The sequence below is a fragment of the Rousettus aegyptiacus genome, unplaced genomic scaffold (genome assembly GCF_014176215.1).
Source record: "Rousettus aegyptiacus isolate mRouAeg1 unplaced genomic scaffold, mRouAeg1.p scaffold_m13_p_12, whole genome shotgun sequence".
Lineage (NCBI taxonomy): Eukaryota > Metazoa > Chordata > Mammalia > Chiroptera > Pteropodidae > Rousettus > Rousettus aegyptiacus.
This window is the reverse complement of record NW_023416287.1, coordinates 66,025,164-66,051,260: the sequence shown is the minus strand read 5'-3', so window position 1 is coordinate 66,051,260 and position 26,097 is coordinate 66,025,164. Positions and strand designations below refer to the sequence as shown.

Below are 26,097 nucleotides of genomic sequence, written 5' to 3'. Positions count from 1 at the left end.
GTAAGATGTGAAGTTATGGGATTCTGTCTAGTAAGCTATAACTCATACTTCCACGGCTTTCCTCTCCCCTAGCACTGACAGAACAAGGGGTGGAGTGATATATTACCTCTTTGTGCACACAAACGATTTATGAGTCCACATGTGCTATTTCAGTATGTTCAAATTATACAAGAGTGAATGAGCCATTTCTCTGATAAATTCCATTATTTCAAGACTTCAATTACAAATATTGAAAATAAATGGCCAATAATCCCTAAATCATTAAAGAAATACTGATTCCAATACTTTCTCCATCCCTGGATATTCATTTCAAGACTTTATAATCAGTAATCTTGCTACAAGGCTATGATGGATTAAAACCTGGCTGCTGCGTAGACTGCATTTGGAGTGGAAAGATCTATTATTTTGAAAGCTCTTCACTTTCTACCTTAAATACATGGCTAGTGGCTGTTGCCAGTGATTTCAAAATGGCATTCTAGAAGACTCGAGTGGCCCAGCTAAGCTAGGGCTTACTAAATTATGATTTAACAAAGATTTCTGGGAACTCAGGGTTTAGTTACATTTTCTTTTTCTTTGCAGGCATGTTCTGACTTCTAGAGGGGGAAAGTCAATCAAATAATAATGTTACCCAAAGGCCACCAGAACTACTTCTATGTTTTCCCCTAATATTTTTTCCATTTGTCTAAATGGTAATAGGAATTTTATTACTACAGATTAATTTTTAAGGTCATTAGGCTTCAGGTACTACTCTTCTATTAAAATGCAAATAGCTAATAAGAGGATTGCTTCCTGAGAAGGCATTACTAGTTAACACCAAATGGAGGATTACTTTATGAGGCTATATCCTATTTTTGCAGTTGGTTGAGAGCAAAATGCTTTGGGTTAGAGCCCTGTTCAGGTCTTTAGGAGTCTGAGCAGAAGGGTCAAGGTAGAAAAGAATGAAGTGATACTGGGCCCCAAGAAGTCATTTTTTTTTTTTTTAACACTTTAACAGTAAGGCGTATATATATGGCATATATATATTTACACTGTGTGTTCATCTACCATAGTTAGATTTCTTTCTGTCACCACATATTTGACCCCCTTTACCCTTTCTACTTCCTCCCTCCCCCCACTCCCCACTCTCTGGTAACCACTAGCATACAGTCCATGTTCATGAGTCTCTGTTTGTCTGTTCATTTGTTGCTTTTAGGCTTATATCCCACCTATAAGTGATATCATGTGCCAAGAAATAATTTTATGGGACTGAAGAATGGGGAGGGAAATGAACTAATTCTCAAAGCATCAAATGTTTAATGACTGGTTTGAAAGGAAAAGACAGGAAATCAAGAAGTGGCAATCTTCATGGATAATAATAATAAACGTTAGCATAATAATGGCTTCTCTATAGGGATGCTAAAGTTTATAGAAATGTCATTACATACATTTGTATTTACAAACATTAGATCTTCCCTACCCCCCATTATGGCAAATTCTCTTTTGGTTCACATGTTGTTGTTGTTTTAAAGATTAGGAAAGCAGATGGCATCTGAAAGGGGTAAATAAGATCCCACTCAAAAGAAATGCTTATTCTTAGAAGGGGTGAACCACTGGTAGGGATATTATAAAAGAATGAGTGGGAAGTTGGTTTAGATTGTTTCTGGATTCAAATCCCAGCCCTCTCACTTACTAGCTGTGTGATTCTAGGCAGGTCACTTAACCACTCTGTGCCTCAGTTATCTCATCTATAAAACAGGGATACAATGGTAACTTATCTCATGGCTTTTTAAGAGGAGTACCATGTAAAGTGCTTAGCACAGGGCACATGGTAAGACTGTGAGACTTCTTTCTACTCTTACCTCTAAAAAGTAGGTAACACTGTCTTGATATGACCATCTTTGCACCATCATTTTGTTATCTATAAATTAGCTTTTTGTTCAAAGAAATATGATTGGTTATTAGGCAGTATATTAAGTTATACCAAAAAGAAGACAGTTTAGTTGAATCAATGAACGACTTTACATAAACAATAGGTAGTCTTTATCTCTCTCATTTCCTAGACAAAGGGAGGAGTTAGTTTAACAGTGATGGCTTCCATTTCTTTCTCCTTGCTCCTGTGTGCAAAGCTGCACATCGCCATGAACTTGTAATCAAAATGTCCTTTTTGTACAATTTATCGAACAACATAGGAGACCATATCCCATTCTGAACTCTTTATTTTAGTACATTTGGAGAAAGCATAATCTGAAGTTTATCCATTCAACAATATTGATAAACATACATGAGCTATCTGCTTATTTCTACCCTATTATAATGGACAGGTTTTACAAAATAAAAATTTAAAATCTAACTTTTTATATGCCTTCAGACCTATTCAAAATTAAGGGAGGAACTAACACTGAGTTATTCCCATGTGTCCCAGCACTATGCTAGCTAATTTACATCTATAACCTCATCAGATTGGTACTGTCATTCTCATTTTCCATGGAAACTTAAAATGTATTAGACTCTATAACAGAGAAGTGAACTCATCTTAAAATCAATTTATCATCCGGTTATGCTAAGAAAACCTCTGTGAGTACAACATAATTAATGCAGATATGCACATTGGCAGTGTGACGTTCTTTAGATTTATATTTCTAGGTTTCTAAGGAAATGCCTTTCTCAAAAGTCTAGTCCTATAACTAAAGCTCCTAAACATTTTACTGGAGAAAAGGAGCACTGTTAACAAGGAAATGAAAACTCACGTAAAAAAAAAAAAAAACTGTCAGTAAGTGTAGATAATTTCCTTTCTCTTCCAAATGTAGGTTGTAATAAACCTACATTTTTCAAAATTAGCATTTACCGAAAAGAGTTGATCGAATCTTAGCCTAGATATTAAAAATATTAAAGGCATAAAATGCAGTGAATACAGTGTTGAAATGTGTTATAGACTGAATTATCTCCCCTGAAATTCATGTGTTAAAGCTCTAACCCCCGGTACCTTAGAATGTGGCTGTGTTTGGAGATATGGCTTTTAAAGAGGTGATTAAAGTTAAATGAGGTCCTAAGAGTGGAGCCCTAGCTGAATATGACGGGTGTCTTTATAGAAGAGGAAGAGAACTAGGGTTGTACTTGTGCAGATAAAAAAATCATGTTAGGACACAGTAAAGCGGCCATTTGCAGGTCAAGGAAGAGACCCCAGGAGACATCAACCCTGCCAACACCTTGGTCTTGGACTTCTAGTCTCCAGAATTGTGAGAAAATAAATTCCTGTTGTTCAAGCCACACAGTTGGTAGTATTTTGTCATAGTAACCCTAGTGAACTAATAATACAAAATGGAAGAGACAAGAGAGCACGTGAAAAGTGTTTTTAATTCTTGCCCAATATCACTTTTAGTTTTTTTTATTTTGCCCCCGTCAGTTGCTTTTCCCACATCAATGAATTGCTAGTGCTTGTCTTCATCCAAGTTTACCACCTCTCTATGCCAAGCTTAATACTTTACTTTTTCATCTACTTTATACTTTTACACTAAATGTTCGGTTTAAGGGCTGATTTATAATAGATGATTTTTCAATTGTAAAAATATTAATTTTTTACTAGTAAGAAAGACTTTCTGAGGATTCCTAAAACTTTTACTTAGAGTGAAAAGGAATTTTTACCTAAAACACTGTCAATATTCTACAACATCTACAGATGTTTTCTGGGAACCTCTAGTGCACCAGACACTGTGCAAGATGCCAGAGAAATGCTGGTAAGCAAGTCAGAGAAGGTCCCTGCCTGCTTGTCAACCAACCAACCAACCCACCCAACCAATCAACCAATGGTTACAGTTATGGTAAGAATGAAAGAAATAGTTGCCATGATAGAGACTAACATAGGAGACTGACCCAAGGAGATGCCTTCCACCTGAGATTGGAAGCCAGGGAAGGAGCCAGTGCACTCATGTGTGGAAGGAGAAGAAAGGGGTAAAATCAAGAAGAATGTCCTAGGCATAGGGTAGAACTAGCATCATGGTTTTGAGGCAGTTTTAGGAATTGTTTTTAGAAACTGATCAAAAGCTGATGTGACTAGTATTGTGACTGAGTGGGAGAACCCCTGACAGCTAAGGCTGAGAGATGGGCAAGCAGGGGCTAGACCACACACAGGGTTTGAGGTCGTGGGGAGAACGCTCTGGGTTATAAACTAAATGCAAGAGGAATCTACTTAAAGGGGCCAAGCAGTGAAGCCAATAAAAATTTAGACCTCGTATATGAAACCTAAAAATAGGCATCGAATGTATAATTTCTTGTCCTTGAGAATAACTTCTAAGCAGAACAAATTTTAACCTGGTTATGTGAGTTCAGGAGTCTAAATGACTGCAATTGATCGTGACGTAGACTGTAGTCTTTTATTGTACCCCTCTCTCCCTTACTCAAGGGGGCTTTTCAGAGTTGAGAGAAATGTGCCAGAAACTTCTGAATGGTAACTATGAAGGCTATAATTAAGGTAAGAGCTGGAAGTTCTGGGCTGATTTCTGATCCTTTGATCTGTCTGCCACAGTCAGTCCTCATAAACCACTAGCAAACACAGGCACTTGATAAGCTTTAGGGAAAGGCAGAAAAAACCCTCATGGTATAGCATCTTGAGACCCATTCCTCTCTCACTGGAGAAGGTGCTTGAAAATCATTAAGGATTTTAAAACTTCACTGAATTAGGAATAAAGCAGAAATTCTCCCTTGAGCTACAGCTTATTTATTTGGCTTCTCTGACATCAGAACCAACAATGATACCTAAGAGTTTTTTTAATTTAGCAGCAGACTATCTACCAATGAGTCAATTTTCCACTGTGTTAAGCAGTTGAGGTGGGGTAGAAGGTCCTCACATAGAATTAATTAGAAGAAGCATATATGAATAATTACAAAAACAAACCTTTTAACCAAGAACACCTATATGGTTCCTATTTGTAGCACAGATAGGAAGGCTGAGGAATGACATGGAAAACAGATGGGACCTGGTGTCAGAAGACCTGTGTACAAGCCCTTGCTAGCACATGACCTTGGATAAGTCACTTAATGTCTCAGAGTGACTTATCCAAATGGATAAGGCTTTGACAAGCAAACTAATTAATGTGTGGGAAAGGGCATTGTAATTTTTGAAGCGCTTCTGGTTCCATAGTGTAATGGTTAGCACTCTGGACTCTGAATTTTTGAAGTGCTTCATAAATGTAAAATTTACTCATATTCTGGTTGCTGTGATGAGATACAAAAGTCTGAAGACAAAATTCCTGCCCCTCTGAAGCTTATAATCAAAATGAGACATCACAAGGCATAGAAAAAAATACAAAAATAGTAACTCATTATCACCATTCTTATTACTAGGATGTGCTCCAAATGTTTGTTAAAAGGCAATAAAATACCATAGTAGAATATGTAATGTCAGGAAACAGATATGTGGTGGCTGCAATGTGGAGGAGTGTCCAGAAAAGCTTTCTGGAGGGCATGTGTTTATGTAGGTTTTATAAGTGGCAATGTTGCCTGGTGGTTATGAGCTTGTGATAGGGTGAAGAAAGATAAAAATCTCTGCTCCACTATTTAGTAGCCGTGTGACTGTGGGATGTAACTCTCTTAACTAATATCTTTACTTATCTATACAATGGGGATGATATATAGTATTATTTTACAGGCTTACTCTAAGGACTAGGGGAAATTATGTAAATAACTCTGTAATTATAAATTATGTAAATAATTTATGTGTTATGTAATTTGTGTGTTATTATGCAATACGCAATTTATATAATATTATGTAAATGAAGCTTTTAACACAGTGCTTAGCATGAGGCGGGTGCTTTTTAAAAAAGTAGCTCTTATGATTATTACCATTACAAATCTCACCACATTTGAATGATGGTAAAGGTTATAGCTATAACGATGATAAAGAAGGTGAGAGATCACCTCATTACTTATATAAGCATGGCAGGTGTGGAGAATTGTTAGGATCTAATTAAACAGAAAGGAAAGAGAAAGAAAAATGATAAATTTGAAAGAGAAGTTGGAATGTTTTAAGGACTAAAAAAAGCTCTGAGAATATAGAGGGCAGCAGCTATTAAAACGAAGTCTGCTTCATTGATCGTCTTAAATTCTGCTTTGTTTTCAAAATACAAATCACACCTAGCTTTCATCACGTAGATGTAAGGTGTCTCAGATGAGACAGTTTTATGGTCTTAAGTGACCATCAAGTCAATATGATTAATCACTTCAGTAGGGAAGAGGGCTGGTAGTAAGAAAATCTAAGGTTTCCTCTTTGGAAATTTCTTTGCTACAACTTTAATTAACAAAAGGTCAGAGAAAAGTGATAGAAATAATCAGAGTGTGCTTAGAATTATGGGGGAGAGGACACTTTTTGAGATCATATCATTGCCTTCAGACATAATTAAATCTATATCGACCATATTCTTCTTTGATGATTACTCATACAACTTTTTTTTTTTTTTGTAATTCAGTATTTTTAGTTCTATTGTTTCAGCCACCATATAACATTGTGGAACCAAACTCATTGGGAATAAGATTAAAGCAATCACTCTTTCCATCTGTAGTTTTGTGAAGAAGAGGAACTTGGAATTACAAGCATGGAAAAATTTGAACGAAGAGATGGGCTTAGCTGAAGAATCCATTTTTATCTCTTGAAAGAGTAGGAATAAAGTATAAAATTAAACTAGCATTCTGGTTATATATACTTTAAAAATACAAATTAAGATAAATATGTAACTATTAAATAAATTTCATCGATGAGTCACCTAAAATCATCTTATGTACTAATCATGCAAAAAATAGTTCTAAGTTATCAGAAGCAGAAATAGGAAGGAACTTTGGAAATAGTCAAGGGAGGAATGTTCTAGAAAAAATAAGTAGCTAACAATACCAAGTGATGTAGGTGATGAGCATTAAGTGTTTGGTGGTGCTTTCTATAATATAACAGAGGAAAGGGGGACCAGCTATTTTAAAGGCAATTTTCTCTAATGGCTCACTTAATAGTTATAACTGCAAAAAATCCATGGGCCCTTAGTTCAGAGAAAATTAGTTATTAAGAAAAATTAAAATATTTCTAAGGAACTAGTTTGTTAAACACGTTTGTAAAACAGTTGTATAAACAAGGCTGAAATATATGATATATATATACACATATATATGTATGTGTGTGTGTGTATGTATATAAATAGTCTGTCCATTTATTTTCATTCAAATTGGAAATGTACATTTATTATTAAAATAAAGTAACTAACCAATGGGGGAAATCTCCTTGGTCACTATTAAAATTGAGAAAAACTTTATGAATACCTTTATCCTAATACATAGGGCTATCTGAATCCACGCATTTAACACATTTGAAAGAAAGCTTTGCATATTCTGGGACTTAGAAGGAGGCTCTATGGAATGGCCTCCCAGAGATATTTGTAAGTAAGAAAAAAGTTGAAAGGTAATTTTCTCACTGAAATCACTGTTAAGGAAATAATTTTCATGCTATGATCCCATCTCATTGCTTTTCCTCTTTTTCACTTTTATCTTAGGTGAATGGAGCATTGTTTTCCAAATCAGCAGAGACACACAGATCTTTGGAATAAGACACAATCTTGCATCACCATTGTGCGGTATTTTGATATGGCACTTGTAACACAGAACTGACTGGTGTGACCCAGAGTTCTGCATCCGCCTGAACGGCAAGCATTGTATACAAGTTGTCCCTTCAGCTAAGATAAACGAAGATATCAACTCTATGAGACATTAATCAGAAATATCTAAATTAACATTACCAATGACGTTTTAATTGAATCAGTTAAAAATTGCCTTAGGGACACCTCTGGCATCCAGTGCCTTCACCCCTTGCTGAGACTGCTTGTCAAGAGATGAGACTGCTGCTCTAAGGACAGTCAAGCAGCCAAACCTGCACTAACCATGATGGGTTGTTCCGGAGCATGTTGACATACAACCCGATGAGAACATGTTCATCAGCTAGCCTGTCTGCCACATTCAGGCTGTACTGTATCCTGAAACAAGGCAGGAGGAAAGAAAGGGTATTGTTAGGAGATGCGGACAGAAATAAGCAGAACAGGTAGGAGTGAGTTTGTGGTAGAAAAGACATTTAGAAAACCAAGCGAGTGAAGGGAAAATAAGTGATGTTCTATGAAAAACACGAAGTCCAAGCAATGAAATTCACAATTGCATTTCACTAACTTTAAAAACAAAGACTTACATTTAGGTAAAGAAGCTTTTAAGAAAACAGATTGGCATTCTTTAAACCACTTAGGCCAAGAAATTCATCTGTACAGTAAACACATTGAAGTGGGTTGCAAGCAAAGATTAAGTAGGCTTTGGAAAAATCAAATCTGAAACTTAGTATTTAAAAAAAGAAAGGAAATCAGGGAAAGTCAATAACAACACAGATGTGTCTACTCAAAATAACTACTTGGTGCTGTTAATGGAGTTATAATGAAGCTGCTTTTACTAAATCAGAAATGGTCTTTCGAACACAAAGCATGTTGACAAAAGAAATCTCCATTTTTAGTTTAGTTAATTCAGGGTTCCAGTACACTCTGGCTTCAACTTACCCTTTACCCTTCAGAAAAGCCGGAGCAGCCCTAGCCAGCAGTTTGTTCTGCTCTACTTCACTGTCCTTGGGAGGAGAGCTGGTTAATAAGATGGGAAAGCCAAGAAGAGCGTAAACACGGCAATGCATTCAAGGATAAAACTGGCAACAGAAACGCCAAAGTCTAGATCCAAGCTCCATTTGGACGGCTCTCTTATTATTTTGAAACGTTCGGGATGTTTTCAGATTTCCAGAGTCGAACTAGGAGTAGAAGCCTGGCCTGAGAACCACAATTAGAATTACACAAGCCACCACGGTCCCAGATTTGACTTCTGCTACTTGCTTAACAAATAGACTGCACATGCCTAGACATATGAAAATTCATTCAACATTCATTACAGACGATAATGTAAACAGTACAATAGTTCTCTAAGTCCTGCCAATATTTAGATCTCATTCAAGAAGTTTCTCTATTCAACTTTCTGGGTTGAAAAGAGACTTGAGAATTACCTAGTTAATACATTACTGTCGTATTAGAAGTGCTTCAATACTTCAAGCACAAATCACCTAAACTTGGCTGTGAAGCTGCAAAGAAAACTTTCAGAGAAAGTGAAAAATAAACCTATGAGACTTATAAATATATATTCATAATTCCTGTGTCTATACCAGGTGAATGGACTTCTATCAATATAGAAAATTCTTAACATTTCAGATTCATTATGAGGTACGCTCATTTTATTTAGTAATTTAAGTGACATTTTAAAAAGTTTAAAATGTAGTTTTATTCAAGGACAAATATAAATATAAATATTAATAGAGTGTGGTCAAACCAGTCACCTAAGATACACTATAATGAATATGCACGCTTCATTGAGAAATAGAGTATTGATTTGTAGTATTACAAATGTACTTGAAACATGCTTAAAGAATTTGCTCCTTTGTAGGTTAAGCTCTACAACTCTGGCGTACCTAAAACTATCCTACCTCCTTCATGGAGAATACAAAATTAACTATATGACTTTGTTGAAATACCAAGTTTTTAATTACTGGGATTGAAATTATGAGGTTTACCACAGATTTTTACAACTTTTCAAGAAGTTCTGAATCTTATATATGTATGGCTTATAAAGTAGTTAAAACTTTAAAAAATTGAATGATATGCTTTAAGGTTTCACTACAAATACCACTCTTTCAAACCATGAAGTATTGAAAAAATAGAAATTTATAAATGCACATATTAGAATTCTGCACATTATAATTGAAATCCTTGTTTTATAATAGCATATACTACAAGATTCCTTAAATAGCAAAGTTTCTGGTAAATTTAAAATCAAACTTTATTTGTAGAGAAAATGTCTAGTAGAGAGTAGGCAGTCATATTTGTTAAATGTATGACTTCATTCAGCTTTTCAAGAATCTGCTATGACACAAAGTATTGCTGTATTTAACAAGTACAACTGCGCACAAACAAAACTGATGTTAAAAAATGAAATGATTAATGTTCTAGAAGAATTTATTATCCTGATGAACTTAAATATTTTTTTTCCAGCATACTGGTCTCCACCTTCTAAGACTATGGCCTTCAAGGCCAAATAGCCACTTTAAGCCGTCATAGTTGGTGTTTTCCCATCATCCCACCAAAACAGCACTCCAAATCTTGTTTCTTGAAGTATATTCCTCTATGTTCATTATCTAGTAAGTACAGTCTCCCTGCTGCCTAATTACCTCCCAACTTTTTTTTTTACAACTCAAGATTGATGTACCTACTACATGATTTCAGATTCCTGCAAAACCACTCCAAATGCTGTGTGATAAATTGATGATTCTTTCCTCCAAATTAAACTATTTCCTTTCCTTGTTATGTTTTTATGCCCCCTGACTCCCAGAAATTGTGGCGATATTTCCTAAATCAAAAGCCTAATCATAATTGCAAAGATACAACCTCTGATACTGAATTCACAGGAAGAAAGGACCAGTAAAGAAACACAGGAGGACCTATTAGAGAATGTGTTTGCTAAAAATTACATCTGGTGAAGTCTTATGAGAAGAAGATGATGTGTCAATAAAGCCCCAGAAGTGCCATCCCACCACCTGGCCAATGACAAGCACTACCACTGCAAGAGCCCTACTCAGTATGGTGCTGGGGCTGGTGGCAGGAAGGGAGCAGGTGTCCAGATTTGCCTTTGGTGGTCTTATTCTTTCTTTCAAGCTCTTTGGGTTTCTCTCTGCTTACTCTATCCCATTAGTCGGTTTACCCTCTTCCCTTTTTCTTCCTTCTTCCCAAGTCTCTTCCACCCTCAAAGGGATGAGTAGATGTTCTACGTACACACATCTCTTTTCCTTTTGTTGTCATCATCTTTGCATGGGTCCCTGTCAGTTTTAAGTCCTTTCATGTTCCTTTTCCTTCTCACATGAAATCTTGGGAAAACCAATTCTTGGAAAATATGGGGATGATACTATGTACATTTATGAATCTGTGGAATTCAACCATTTATTTTGTTTTGCTACAGTTGGTAATATCCAGTGCCAGAAGTACTTTTGAGTTTTGGTACTCACTGTCTACATAGTTTCCATACTTCCTAGAACTAGCCTCAAATTTTTCTCCTCATCAATTATTTCTGGGAAGCCAAAAATATGACTATGTATAGGCGAAGTCAAATATATGACAAAAACAAGAAAAAAAAGGCCATTCTTTCAAAATGAAATGAATCTAGAACTTAGAGAGTTGATGAGGAGGCAGGTCGCACCTAAAACTTGGGTCTATAAAGCCTTTTTGCATGAAATATTTTTATCAGAATTTCTTCTGCAGCTCCCAAGGAGCTTGAAGAAAGGATGCAAAGTGAAAATATGTTGTCCTGCATTCTTGTGAAGATAGGAACAACATGTAGTTTATTACAATCTATTCAAAGGAATACACTCTCATGATATTTTACAGAATAATTTAGATGTTTAAACTTTCATTTTGTAGCTCAGCAGTTTGTTTGGAGAAGGTAGGTGATATGTCCAATTCATTGGCTTTGGGATCAGGCACACTGGAACCTATGTTCTCACCAAGAAATGTGTGCTTCTGGTATGTCAGTGCATCAGAATGCAACAGTAGCTTTTGCATAAATCTAGCTCTAGAAGTTTCTATATCTTGTAAATTCTCTGTCTTCAAATCAAAATGCATCCTTCCTTTTAACTTTCAAAACTGGAAACTACTTGGAACTCCCCTTGATTGTGAGTAATAAAGCATTTTTAATCTGAGTTTCAAGAAGGAGCAAGTCTGCCATCCCTAAAATTTTATGTATACATATCTTTTCTCTTATTATCATCTTCTTTTCACTAGGCCCTGGCCAATGTATAAGCATGTTCCTTTGCATTCATATTACCATTGATGAGTGTGCTGAAAATTATACCCTGGAGGGTATGACAAGGTAGATTTTGAAGTTTATGTGTTCTGCTGAAAGAAAAGAGGCAGAAATTTTCCTGTAGACTATTGTTTTTCAAAAAAATTCTCTCTTTCCTCTGCAAAATAGCATATGTAAAGATAAGTACTCTTCTTCCAAATTTACACACACACACACACACACACACACACACACACACACGGTTCTGGAAGGCTAGAACAATTTTAAAATATTTCATATTTTTTAATTTAAATCCATCCTTTAGTTTTGAAGGGTGACAACTTATTGCAGTAGTTTTGCTTAAGTGCAAACATTTTGGGGGTATTCTAAGATAACAAAATCACACACAAAAACTCCCTGTATTTTTGCTTAAACCTGAAATATATTTTTAAAAACCACCTTTGCTTATGCTGGGCTACTTATTAGCTCTGGTCATAGACTTTTTTTCTTTTATAAAATATGAAAATGAAAGGGTTTAAATAAAAGTCCTGGATGCAGTCTCATAGAGCAACACTATTATATAAATTATATAATGTGCAATACTCATTATCATAATGGTTGATAGGAAAATGATATTTGAACTATCACAAATTAAGAAGGAATATTTTCATTTTTATTGATTTTAAATAATTGGTAAACTTGTGCAGTGTTTGGACTTGTAAAGAATCAGTTGTAAAGTTGGCTCCCTCCTAAAGTAACAGTCGGTGTGAATAAAACTTTACTTCTCACTATAATTAGTGTAGCTGACGTATATTTAAAAAGAGCCCACGAGTCAGTTTTTTCAGGAGATAATTTCTTGAAAAATTGTATTTCCCTTTCCTGTTCTAGCTTTCAAAATGTTTGATCTGAAACATAAAATATCTGCCACATGCAAATCAGCAAATGAGCATAAAAAATAGCAAAGTGTCTCAGTGGGAAAATTAGTTGCCGTCAATTCAGGCTGGCATGAAAATCAAACCATCTTAAATAGGTACCATGGAAGAAATAATAAGAATTCTTAGCTCCTATTTGATTCATTACATTTGCTATGTTGTTCCCCAGATATCATCAAGCCATATCAATTGTATTTTTGTCAAGAGAGCCTCTAGAAAAGTTGGCTGGGTACAGAGCATGCCCAGACAACGAAAGCAACTCTAATAGAGAATAAAGGTTACTGAGGTGAAAAGAGAGGTGACTACAGTTTTAATTTTGCACTAACATTTTAGTATAGGAAACAGACTTGAGTGTGAAGACTGGTTTATTTCAAGTTTGAAAAAAATCTAGTATATTAGTGGAGCTCTGGAGCTACACAGAATAAAGAAATATCTGCAGAGAGCAATTATTTCAAATTTCATGAAATTTCAGATAATGTGCCCAGAAAGTGTAAAAAAGAGTAAAGAAATCTTCATGGTGGTTGATTTATAAGTTCATCTGTTTTATGATGTTGATTTGTAAATTTATCTATTTTTCTTAGAAAATATTAACCATGGAGAAAACTTCAATTTCCTGATCAAAGGCTGAATTTAGTGCCTCAATTTTATTTCTATTCAATTATGATTACCAAAGCATAAATGTTTAAAATTTAGTTTGAACATTTTAAGTCAGATTAAAAATCTTGGATGTTAGGTACGGAATCTTTGGTTAAGCAAAGTGTTTGAAAAAAAAAAAAAGCCCTTGAAAATTAAAGATACAGAAAATGAACCTTTCTGTGGTTGAAAACCCAAACCAATTAACCAACTGACCAACTAGTCAACCAACAAAAATAACTCACGAAGTCTGCTCCACCGGGAACAATCAGGATTTGGAAAGTGTTGGGGGGGGGGGGGTGCCGTGCACTACTGAACCTAATGTAGTATTAAGTAATTAACCAAATGCTATTGTGACAAACCAGAAAACAGCATATTAGATTGTGTTTAACAAACTCTATGACTCAAGCAACTCTTTAATATTTGGGAGAAGGATCTGGCTAGACATTATATATCATAGCTAATGTGATTCTTTTTCTGAGTGGTTACTATTATAGAGGTTGCATCTATAGAAATATCTGTGAAACCTTAAAAAAAAGATATTTCTAATACTGGAGGTGAAAGAATCTAGCCATTTAAACTTTCAGAGTGTACCTGATGTGGCTAATGAAGATGGCTATAATTAAAAAACTTATTTTACATAGGAAAAGACTGGTTAAGTTTCTCATATAAACTAGACAAGGATTTTGGCGAGATACTAACGAAAATAGCAGACACTCAGAGACACACTGCTGTAGGCAGTGACAGGGAGGTAGGGCCTTTTGGGCCTGACTTTGTGTCAGTGCTCGCAATAATATTTACAATAGTGATAGACTACATTTCATAAGCTTAGATAATGTTGCTGCCTCACCATCCACAGCCCTAAAAGCTCTTTTCTAATGGCGATAATAAATTTCCATTGATACAGCCATTTTTAAAAATAAATTCATACATTTATAAGAAAACAATCTTGGTTTAGAATACAGTTATGATCAAGAAAATGAATGAGGTGAATTAGTCCACGAATTGTGTTATTTGACCCACATTCTACCTAATTGCTAATGAGCATTGAATACACACACACATACACAAAGACTTAAAAGGGTTAAGGGAGAATGCCTTTGAGAATTCTCTTTTTTTCTTCTAAGTAAGGAAAAAGTAAATCAAGTATGTAGCTAGAAATGGATATGAGAAAAGGGGATGCGACAGATGGTGGTGGAAACCAAAGTTATACACTCATAAATCTATGTGAGGCAGATCACAAGGATGTCAAGACTTCAAAGATATACCCTAGTGTCCTCTGAAGATCAAAATGGTGTGCTTGCAAAGGACTCTAGGTGAGAATGCCAGAAGTTGATAGGGAGGATTCTGGAGTGATTTCAATTCTTCCTCATTTCACTTTATCTTTCTAAGATGTGTCACAAAAGACTAAAAACTCAGGCTAAATAAAATATCTGCATGGCAAACTTCCCTGCTTTCTTAATGCTGCCTTAAGACTGATCAGCACCATTCATGGCTTGTTGAGCTTTTAGGTTTTATCTGATTTTAAAAGGGGCAGTTGAGGTGGATCAGGAATGAGGGCAGAACTCTAGGTCATATTTATTTAGTTCCACTCCAATCATAGCAAGAATAGCTCCTTTAGCTTATGCCTATATTTGGCATGATAGGTTTCCATCAATTTTAGTGTATAGACAGGTTAAGAAATAAATAGTAGATTATCACCAGCATTATCAAGTGATAGAAATTAAGCATTAATGAACTTGGTTTTGAAATTGCTACCTTAATAGGAATCAGACTGCCCTACATTTGAGAAAAAATGGCCAGGCCCAGTGGGACAGAATAATTTAAGTCGTCAAGTCTTTTACTGCAATATGGTCCAGCCATGTGGCATTGTCCTGGCCTGACCCAATTAGTGATAAAGGTCATTCCAAGATGCTCTTTCATTCAAGAATCTAAGAAATCACCATCTTGGGTCTTGCAAGCTGTATAAAAGCAGAAACTCATCCAAAGAAAGAGAGCCAGCTTGGTACTCTTTAAAAACACACATGTCATGTATACTGGTATAAGGCTACTAAATCAATAAAATAAGTGGAAAAGAGAAGAAAGAGCTAAGAAGTCCAGCTCAAGTAGGGAATTTTCAATGGAATCTCATGAAAACCCAGAAGATCTCTATCTCCACTAAGACACTACAAGATGATTTTAGTGATGGAGTAGAACAACTAGTAGTCTAGCTATGGAACTACTACTACGATTAGTGATTTAGGGCTCAAATACTGACCGTGTGCTGTGGTCAAACTGATTTACATAGAGCTTTATGAGGGAATGCTCCTCAGCCACAGGGCTGGATACACTTAACCCCTCAGGTAACCTGAGGGATTCAAACAATGAGACCTCATTAAAACCTCCCATGGACAGAACAAGGCCCATTCAGAGAGGAAGGACTTCAGCGTATATAGCTTTATTGAACAGCACCCTTAAAAGAGAAACCAGAGGCCAATCTCCATGGTGATTAGAAAAACTGCAAACTTTAAACAACATGTCTGTGATTCATAGGGAACATTCCGAAAAGAATAAAGATGAGAAAAAGGGAAGTGATCATATTTTGAGTTAATAGGTACCATGCACCCTGGAGGAACCAGAACAGCTCAAAGTATTATAGGAATATTTTAGAGTGGAGGAAGCCATGTTATCCATCTAGACGCATCCACCATAAGCACCGTCCGAGCTGAAATGATATAAAATGACCTTCAGTAAGGATGGGGTCTATCTCTGCTTGACACTTGCAGAATGAAGAGCTTCCTAGTAAACGCACAACATCTTTCTAAACATCATGCAAGATCTCTATATAGATGCACAGCCTATGTCTCTTATAGACTTTATAATTTGTGACTTTGTTTTAGAAAAGATGGTTGAATTAGCTGGTTCTGAAAAGGAATGCTAAAATGCTAGGGCCTAAACCATATTATTTCACTGGGAGGTTCTGTCATTCTAGTAGGTCTTCATTTCCATCTGTTACAGATTTGCTTAATTTATAGGAAGGAAATACCATAAACTGCCACATTCCATTTCTTCTACTAATTACGATTATGGGGAACACCTTCAAACTCAGGTTCCTGTTCATGGGCACGTACAGGAACTCAGGGTAAAAATCGCCAGTGTTCCAAGTCTCACTGTCTTCGAATCCTCACTAGAATGTACCAGGATATTACAGTGAAATTGGTATCTCAGAAAACTCTTCGGGGAAAAAACTGACTATGTTTGTTTTGTGAAATATGAGTCTGTATATCATTTTTCCTACTGGAAGTCATTTGAAATTTTATGTTCATTTACTCACTCCAAATTTCCCTACCTTTGTTTCTGCTTTCCTGTGAGCCTTCTCCATGTATTTGTAAAATAATTCTCTGGTGCTTTATTCATGATATTTGATCAAATGACCTGGAATACCTCTTGGGCCCTGCATATTTGTAATGCTAGCTCAAAAAGAAGTTATCAGCTTCACCTGTTCTTTGCTCATAATGGGAGCGGATCTTGTTCACAAAGATATTCACCATTATTTAAAGTTCTTGTTATTACCCATGAAATTATTTATGTGGGAACTATATTTCCAAGTTTTATCTTCAGCGTCTAGCCTCAGGAACTCCAGAGTTTAAGAAGAAGACAATTCTTTTATATCTGGAGCTTTAAATTAAGAGATATTTCATAATGTATATAGTAATTTCCCCAACTGTACCTTGAAATTCCAATTTCCTGCCTTAACTGGACCATTCTAAGTGCTATGAAAGTGACTTTCTCAATGAAAGAGAATGCATGCATGTCAGTACTAAAAGGTAAACATACCCCACATTCTTACTATAGATGCGTTGTAAATGCAAGTTTCCAGAAGGGACTTTAATATCGAAAGCTATACCCATTCCTCTTTAAATGTATCCAAATGAATGAAATGGAAAATGTGTGACAGATATTTACATAACTAGTTTCTAACAATAATTTCTGCTCTTGGCTTACATTAGAATATTTTTCTTGCTACAGAATCAAGGCTCATTACCAGAGAGGGCTTATTATATGATAGGATTGGAACTTACCTCCTGGTAATAAAAGGACTTCCTGAGGAGGGGACAGAGTGGGAGAACAGGGTGTCATTCATGCTGGTTACAGGTCTGGGCGGCCTAAAATAAAGTACAGTATGATGCAAAGTAAGAACAAGTAAAAGTCACAAGTTAAAAACTATCCATCATCCTTCAAGGAGAGGGGCTAGAAAGACCAGAGAGTTCTGTGTTACCCAGGATCAACATAAAATTTTACATTTTCCAATTAAATTCTTTAAGTGTTTTAAAGTTACAGTTCTTGAGAATATAGAATCTCAGTTAAATATTGTGAGGAAGATCTCTGGACACCATAGGAATGTTTATCCATGAGCTTCGAGCCTTGGCGTTGCACTGAGTCATATTCTCGAATGAAGCGAGGATTCTGAGGCAGCCTTACATCTCCTGCTTTCTAAAGGGAGAAGCTCTGAAAACTTGGTGATAATCAGAATCTACATCCCCTTGGAAAGAGGAGGATTTCTGAACCTTTGGAAACTTTCTCCTATGTTTTTCATGACAGTGGCCCTCTCTCAATATGCCATTTGTAAAGATCAAACTGCAAAATCATATTGTGCTTTATTTGCTCTTTGTTCAAAGTGAAGATGCAATTAAGCACCACAAGTATTTAGTAACTTTCTGTTATCAGGATGATTCATATGACAGGGCACACAGTACAAGGCATCCCTTAAACTTCACCTTTTTTTGTATGCTGAGAGAGAAAATAGGGTTCAGTATTCTTCAGAATTGTCCATGACTCTAAATATCAACTGAATCTGGTTTGTAATCCTGTTTTTTTTCTTTTCTTTTTTCATTTTTTCAATTTCTTTCTTTTCTTTTTTAAAAATTTTATTTATTTAAATTAGTGTCAAGTATACGGTACATTGGTTAGACATTTATATAGTTCATAAAATGATCCCCATAATTGCTCTTCCTCTCCCCTGGCCCGCCACTTAGCCATCATATTCATGCTAACTGCATTCCCTCTGCCATGCTCCCCATCCCCATGACCAGATATCAAGTACTAATTTGTACTTCTTTAACCCTTTGCCCCAGTCTCTCAGTGCCCCAATTTTTCATTTCATCCTGTCATTCTTTCCTTATCACTAATGTTTTAGTTCAGGTAAAATGACAGAGCAAAAATCCTTATCTCAACACCAAGCAGTTTCAGTTTGATTTTAGGTTTACTGTAAAATAACCCATGGTAAAATGGAATGGGATTTATAGTTCAGAAGATGGAGGATGAGGCAGAGCATCATTTTAAATCAGAAGAAATTTTTATTTCACTATATTTTTTATTTGAGCTTGACAAGGTAGAATTTTTTGAAGATGAAACATTAATTAGAGTAGCCTATAGAATCTACCTGTGTTGGCCTGATCAAGACCCAAATTTATAATGGTTTAATTTTTATCTTAGAGAATCAGAGTTTGGATTCTCCAATGAAGAGATTCTAGGAAAAAAGTAGACTCGTTTATCTCAATGTATTTATGGGAATGAACATGATGTTATGCAGTTTTTAAAATGTCAGCACTATATGCAAAAATTCATTGACACTTTGGTTCCTGGTGTTAAACTGTGGTCTGAGATTTTTAAAGACATATTGTTTTTGGATGAAGTCAAAACAGCAGGTTCACTATTTGATCTAGTCTAAACATGTACCCAAGTTCTGAAAATGATCTTAGTGTTTTATATTACTTATCTGGAATGCATCTTTGATACATGAGGCTAGCTTAAAACTAATTCTGCCTTGAATAGAACTTTTTCTCTTTACAAGAAGGATGCTGATTTTATAGAAATGTCCTCTATGAATTTTGAAAGGTATATCAGATTTTAAAACAATAAACAGAATGAATTATCTTACACAGTAGCTTTATAAAAAGTTAAAAATAATCAACTAGACTAATATTTCTGGTATTCTTTTTTCTCTTAAAAAAAACTTTTCCCATTTTTCTTGAACGCTAGACATAGAGAAAACAAGTAGATTTTGAATGCTTTTTAACTAGCCTGGTAAACTTACTCTATTAAACTTGGTCACTGCAAAGCTGAAATTGCAGTTTCTTAGTGAAAGGCTTCACGTTTAAGGTTCATCATAAGAATGTTGAACTTGCGACCAAATTGTGGCTTTCAAAGGGACAGAAGTGCCTATTTCCTTTATAATCAAATGACGAGTTACCTTATGTAATAAATAAGTCACTTTGGACATTTTAAACATAGTTATTCTTATGAAAAAGAAATAGCTCCACAAGATAAAGCCACAGGTATGTAGTGCAAAATCTCCTTTCTGGACACAACCTTTGCAGGGAACATTTTTATAAAACTGGTATTCTTCTTGTAAACTGAAAGTGTTCAGCTCAAGGCAGAATTCGTTTTAAACTAGCCTCTGATCACTCATTTGTTTTATGTCTCATAACCACTTATGATTACTAGTCTTTAGAAATACCCTGGGGACTACTGAATTACTTACCAAGTATCACTTTGGGCAGCAAAAAATTAAATAGAACAGAGACTGTTAATCATGGTAACATTTACAAGCAATACAATAGCCAAGAATAAATGTCAAAATACCAAAATGTCACCACTTAAGTGGTTATGATTGTGTCTACAATAATGTAAAATAGATAAATGAACAGCATATTTCTTAGGTATCCCCATGTAGAAAAAAAAAAAAAAAGAAGAAGACATAGATGTCTGTTCAGGGCACTAACAACTGAAAAACAAATGAAAAGAAAAATGTTTAAAGTCAAAAACAGAAAAATTATTCTGTTCTAATATAAATGGGACCTTCTGCATCCAGGATTTCTCATGTTATTTCAACAATTAAATATTTTTCACAACTTGCATTTTTAAATTAAGATCTTATGCCTGAAAAAATATATTAACAGTAAGTATAGATCAGTATTTTGATTCGAAGGCTCTTTTGAGAATCTGGTTAAATATATGGAACCTTTCTCAGAAAAAAGGTACATTTTGTGTAGAATTTTAAGGGAATTCTGAAACTCTATGTGGAATCCAAATTGTGTAGATTTTGTCCTCAGTTCAGTGAATAACACAGATCATATTGCCACTATAAACTAAGCTAAAAAATTTTTACTCAGCTAATTAATGTGTGTGGGCGTGTGTGCGCACACACACACCCACACCCACACCCATACACACACACATACACACACACCAACCCTGAACCAGCTGGGTACAAGGCCTGTGCTAGGTGATACTGCAGTGTGACTGCCTGTGCAACCAACTTTTATTTCACACTGCCTCATTTTGTAATTCTTTAAGTGGGGGGTGGCATTCTAATTTTGTTCTACTGCAAAGCTCTTAAGAGCCAGGCCATTCACGTCCACTCTCTCCCTCTTCCTCACACCCAACAGCTCTTATTGAACGCTGTCCTCTGGGAGTGAAATTCCAGGCAGGTCTGGTAGAGAGTGACTTTCAGGCAGAGCACAGAGAGCACAGACTTGCCCTCACTTCGTTTTGTTCATTCATTAAAGAATTAGTGACTGTCTCTGGCTGTGGGAAGGAAAGTCGAGACAATAATAAGAATAGCTCGTATGAGATCACTTTCTTAAAGTGGCTGGCCCTTTGAAACACTCCTCATGTTCATTTACCCTGGTTTATTTTAAGGCTTATTTTTAGGGGCAAAATTTCCAAAAATAAGTTAACCGCATTCTACATAATTGGTTTACATTAGTTTTTTGGATGTTTAGCCCATGTCAGCAACGAGCCTCCAGACTGCGTATTGCTGAGGACAGTGAACCCTCAAAGCCACTTGGGAACAAACCAAACAAAGCTCCGGAGTATTTATACAAAGCTCATGGACATGCAACAGCACAAATCATTTGACGGTGTTTGCTTAGTTCCATCAGAAGAAAGAGTTATTGCTTTCATAAGGGTCTCATATCCACCCCAGTGCTGCCTATGGGTTGTGTTCTGAACTGTCTGAAGCATGAACTTTGCATTGGTGAATTTCTAAGGCCAGTAGGTCTAATGGGCCCACCTCTTGACATCAAAATGTAAATATTAACCTTGCAGTGTGGCAGGTCCCGCTAAACTGGGCAAAAGAAAAGTCAGTTCATAAGGAGAGGGATCCACCTCTTCTAGAGGTTTTCTGAGGCACCTGTGTGTAATAACTCCTAATTCTGCATAGAAGCAGACAATGAGCTTCATTCTTCTTCTGAACCTAAGATAACACCAAAGAAAAAATACTTTCTTCTACCTAAGCCTTTCCTGTTTTCTTGACCACCTAGTCCTGAGAGAGGCTCTAGGGTTTGGGAGGAGGAAGGGATGGGAGATAGAACTTTTCTCTGGCTCTACTCCTTCTGTCCGCCAAACTCACATATACTTTGGAGAAACATTTTTTAAAAGTCTGATTTTGGATGTTTTGATGAATTTTCCCACCAACCCCTCTCTTCAACCTTCCTTTGCGCAGGTCATGAATCTCCTAAAGTGAGCTTGGGTTAAAACAACAACAAATTTCAGGTTTGCTGCCATCTTTAAGAGGACTGGCTCTTCAGAGAAATGAAACAAAGGGATTTTATATTGGAAACTCAAAGCACATATGATATTAAGGTATAGTGTGCTTTAAAATTTTCTTACTACAGTAATTACACTGATTGTTAACTTCCAATTGTGTAAACTCCATTAACATCCATATTTTATAACTACGCTTTTTGAATATTTTTCATCTCTAGGTGAATTACATTAGTGTTGCACATTTGTGCAGGTAGGCTGAAGTACTGTATACCTTTACAATAAAAAAAATTATAATGATATTATGTTCACTCTTTTTTTTTTAAATTAAATTTTCAAACCTGATCCCTGATGACTGTAATGAAATTGCCTTTGTATAGTTCCAAACATGTGTCAATGAAGAAAGATTTCTCTAATTCCGGATGGCAGAGATACTTACACGATGTGGGCCAAGTTGAGTGGCTTCTCTGGCTGGTCAGGGAACATGGGGTGCAATGGTTCACGGCTGGAAGCACAGCTCAGAGACTTGCTTAACGCATTAGTTAGCTTCTTAGCAGGTGATTTCTGGAAAGAAGAGGACAGTATAGAAGTGATAACAACTGATGTTTATGTAACATTTTATCAGATGATTTGCTTCACAGTAGTCATTCATTCATTCAAGAAATCCTCTTTGAGTATCAAATTTAGGGAGTTTGCTCAGTGCTCAACAAGCCACTAGGGTACCTGCCTCCTGCTGCTTAGTGTCAGCAAACACTGATAAATGAAAGTTCTCATTGTTCACGGGACACCTGGGCTGGAACTTAATGGACTAACAGGAGTCCTTCTGATAAAAATTCAGGAAACTGGGAAGGTAATTCCTGGAGGAAGTAGAGATCCCGTTCTGGAGAGGAAAGCAGGAGGCAGATAATCAAAATCCTTATATGTAACATCAAGGACTACGGTCATTATCTTGAATGCAGAGTTTAAATTACGGGGGTGACAGGATCAGATCTGATTCTAGAAGGACTGCTCCCACTTAAGAAGGAAAGAAGGACGGAAATGAGCAGGACATTTTGCAGAAATCCAGGTGCAAGATAGTTCAGGGGTGTCAGAATATATCCAATTAACAGTAAAAGGGGAAATTCAGTCCGAATCTTGAGAATTTAAAATTCATTTTCTTTTCAGAGCATCATGCTATCTCTTTTTCATTTAGACTGTTGGAATGTTTATCTTAATATTTCCCAGCCAAAATTATCAAAAATAATAGACCATATATATGTGGTCTATTATTTTTGATATTACATGTAATAAATCTTAACCTAAATTTTCCCTTTCCATGAGAAGCCATTTACAGTTTTGTCTTTTTCTTTTGTGTATGGAGCCTATAATTGGAAAGATAATGAATTGATTTTGTCCACATTATTAAAAAGCTAAGTAGTAGGAGCATTGTTCCAGAAGTCCCTCTTTGGCTTTTGCTAGGAGAGGTAATTCTCAGAACACTTAAAACATCAGGGCCCCTTTATCCTCTTGAGGAGTCTAATCCTACTTTGTAAATACATTGCTTTGCCATATAATTTTTGCATCCACAACCCCTAAGAAAGAGGCTCTTTATCTGACACTAGCATTTACATACAATAATGATTAAAAATGACTAGTTTTCAAACACCAACAATCCAGGATTTGAGACAGAAGAAGTAAGAAAATACATTGATAATAAGAAAATAGAAAATGTTTTCTCTCATCTTCTATACAAAATTGTATTTCATGATCTTTCTTAGTATATCTATCCTTAGCATATGACATAATCAACAGTAAAAAGTGGAATTTAAATTGGCACGAAGCACTCAGTGTACAAGGCCTTAGCGAGGAACTGTTACTTGAACTCAGAATCTGACATGTGCTAAACAATTAATATATCTATGCTGAATATTGGTTCCCAATAATTCTTAGAAAGAACATTTTGATTTTAATGGATATTCTGAAGATCTGTTTTTTTTTTAAAGTTACTTTTTAAGTAAAGACTATATATTGAATTGAAATACATTGAAACATAGAAAAAAACTCATAAAAGTTTGTATTTTCTTGTGGAAGAACTATTTTAAGAGGGGTTGGCAGGGATTATGGTATATCCCACAAAAAGCAATCTGTACATAGAGCAATACTTTCACATCAACATCACGGAAACTGATTTTGAGTTTAATTGAGACACAGGTCAGCAAACTGTAAACCATTTGAACAGCAAGCTTATGAAGTCAAATCCTTCCCATAGGCCTAGAACCATGTGCTCCTGAGAATACATCTATCACAGGGACATACTCTCAGAGGTCACCTTTAGCGAGTTGCTCACTTGCACTATTTATTGATTTATTACTATAACTGTAAACTCCTTTTCCTCCAAAAAAGTAAACTGGAACAGCATCACTAAGCCCACATGCTCACACATCTTTTCATTATCTTCTAGTCATGCACTTAAGAGAGCTCCAAGAATCTAAGAGAAAGTAAACTAACAATCATTTTAAAGTAATTCCCCCCACCCCACCAAAAAAAAAAAAAAAAAAACTTGAAAAGAACCTTAACTTACTGTGCAAATGAGATTATGCTCCAGAAGGTACTTGCTGTTCAGTTGTTACCTAGATTGATACTGAATTGCCTGTATTTCAAGATGTAACATAGTTTGAATCTTCCTATATTTTAAGTCTTGGGAAACTACACTGGGTTCAGATATAATAACTTAGACATCCTAGTAAGATGGGGAGTGGGAGGAAAGGGGGAAGGAATGTTAGACTACAAGGTGAGTTTGCCCCCTGAATCTGTCACCATCCTTGACATTCTGAGCGATAGCACTCATACATGCAACTTTAAATATTGCCTGGACCTTGCCTTACCCATGATGTATACTCTTTCATTTGGTGCTGGTTGCTATGGGAACCACCGGCATGTCCCCTCCAGAAGCAGTCCTGACAGAGCTGGTAATTGTGACACTGCTGGCATCGGTATCGAAATCCCATCATACTCTCACTGTGGCAGTAGGAACATTCAACTGGATGGAAGACTAAGCAGGCAGTAAATGAAGAAAAAACAAGAAAAACAAAGTATGAGCCAGAATAAGGAAAAATGCAGCCTAATGAGAATTGCATTTTTCTGCTGTTTGCCATGATTTCAGATGATAGTCAATTTTGGCTGAGAGAAGCATTATGTTTTTTCCTGGAGTCTTACCACCCTTTTCAAGTATATGTGTGGAGGTAGAATAAATGAAATAGGATGGAAGATTGGTGTTCTTTTAACAACAAATCTCTGTAATGCCATTTGCTCTTTCTTCTCCCATCTCTTACACTACAAGAATATAAATTACCCAAACTGACTTGCTTTTCCCCCAAACTGCTATGTCTCCAGGAGACCAGAACAGCACACTGAAGACTCAGAAGCACAATGGCTGAACATAGCTGACTATCCAGTGGGTAGAGAACAAATATTAGAGAAATGGAAAACCAGAGGAAGAAAAAAGAAAGGGAAATGGAGGGAGAGTAGATAAACTGGGTGAGAAAATTGAATTATTTTTTAATCTTTTAAATTCATTTTTCAATTAGAGTTGGCATTCAATACTATTTTATATTAGTTTCAAGTGTACAGCATAGTAGTTAGACATTTATATGATTTATAAAGCGATTTCTCGATTAATCTAGTATGTACTTGGCACTATACATAGTTACTACAATATTATTGACTATATTCTCTTACGTTGTACTTCACATCCCTGTGACTATTTTGTACCTACCAATTCATACTTCTTACTTCCTTCACCTTTTTTCCCCTAGCTGAGTTATTATTTTTTAAAATGGAGTAGCTAAAGGGCTTATTTAATGAGTGACATTACCTCCATTTAATAAGTAGATTTTTTCTTTCCTAAGAGGCAGATGGATAGGGCCCAAGGAGGTGTGTTCATCATCTGAATACAGTTCTAATTCAGATAGTTCGAGAGACACTTAACTTTCTTTGGCAGAAAATTTTAATTTTTAAGCAGGCCAGGTAAAATAGCTAAAATTTGAAGCTAACAAATGATCAAATCCAAGTAATTGTTTACATGCGGTGAGCTAAAGATATTAAACAAGAACAAGAGTTCTTGCCTTTGGTAAAATTATTTTCTGGGTAACCAGTTAGGGAAAATAATGTAATT

General features: G+C 35.8%; 1 protein-coding gene across 37 annotated transcripts in view; it reads right to left on the bottom strand.

The window, feature by feature from the left end:
* Nucleotides 1-26,097, bottom strand: part of DTNA (dystrobrevin alpha) — a 330,024-nt gene that overhangs the window by 39,670 nt on the left and 264,257 nt on the right. For 10 of the 37 annotated variants that reach the window (XM_036229947.1, XM_036229944.1, XM_036229936.1 and 7 more), the window contains 3 exons: nt 24,809-24,975; nt 22,384-22,508; nt 17,477-17,560 (listed from right to left, as the gene is read on the bottom strand). In XM_036229947.1, the coding sequence (XP_036085840.1) occupies nt 17,477-17,560; nt 22,384-22,508; nt 24,809-24,975 (376 nt within the window). Of the gene's footprint in view, nt 1-7,889; nt 7,983-8,543; nt 8,622-15,672; nt 15,763-15,836; nt 16,120-17,476; nt 17,561-19,938; nt 19,948-22,383; nt 22,509-24,808; nt 24,976-26,097 lie in introns of those variants that run through there. The other 27 variants (XM_036229943.1, XM_016153941.2, XM_016153949.2 and 24 more) reach the window with 7 other exon arrangements.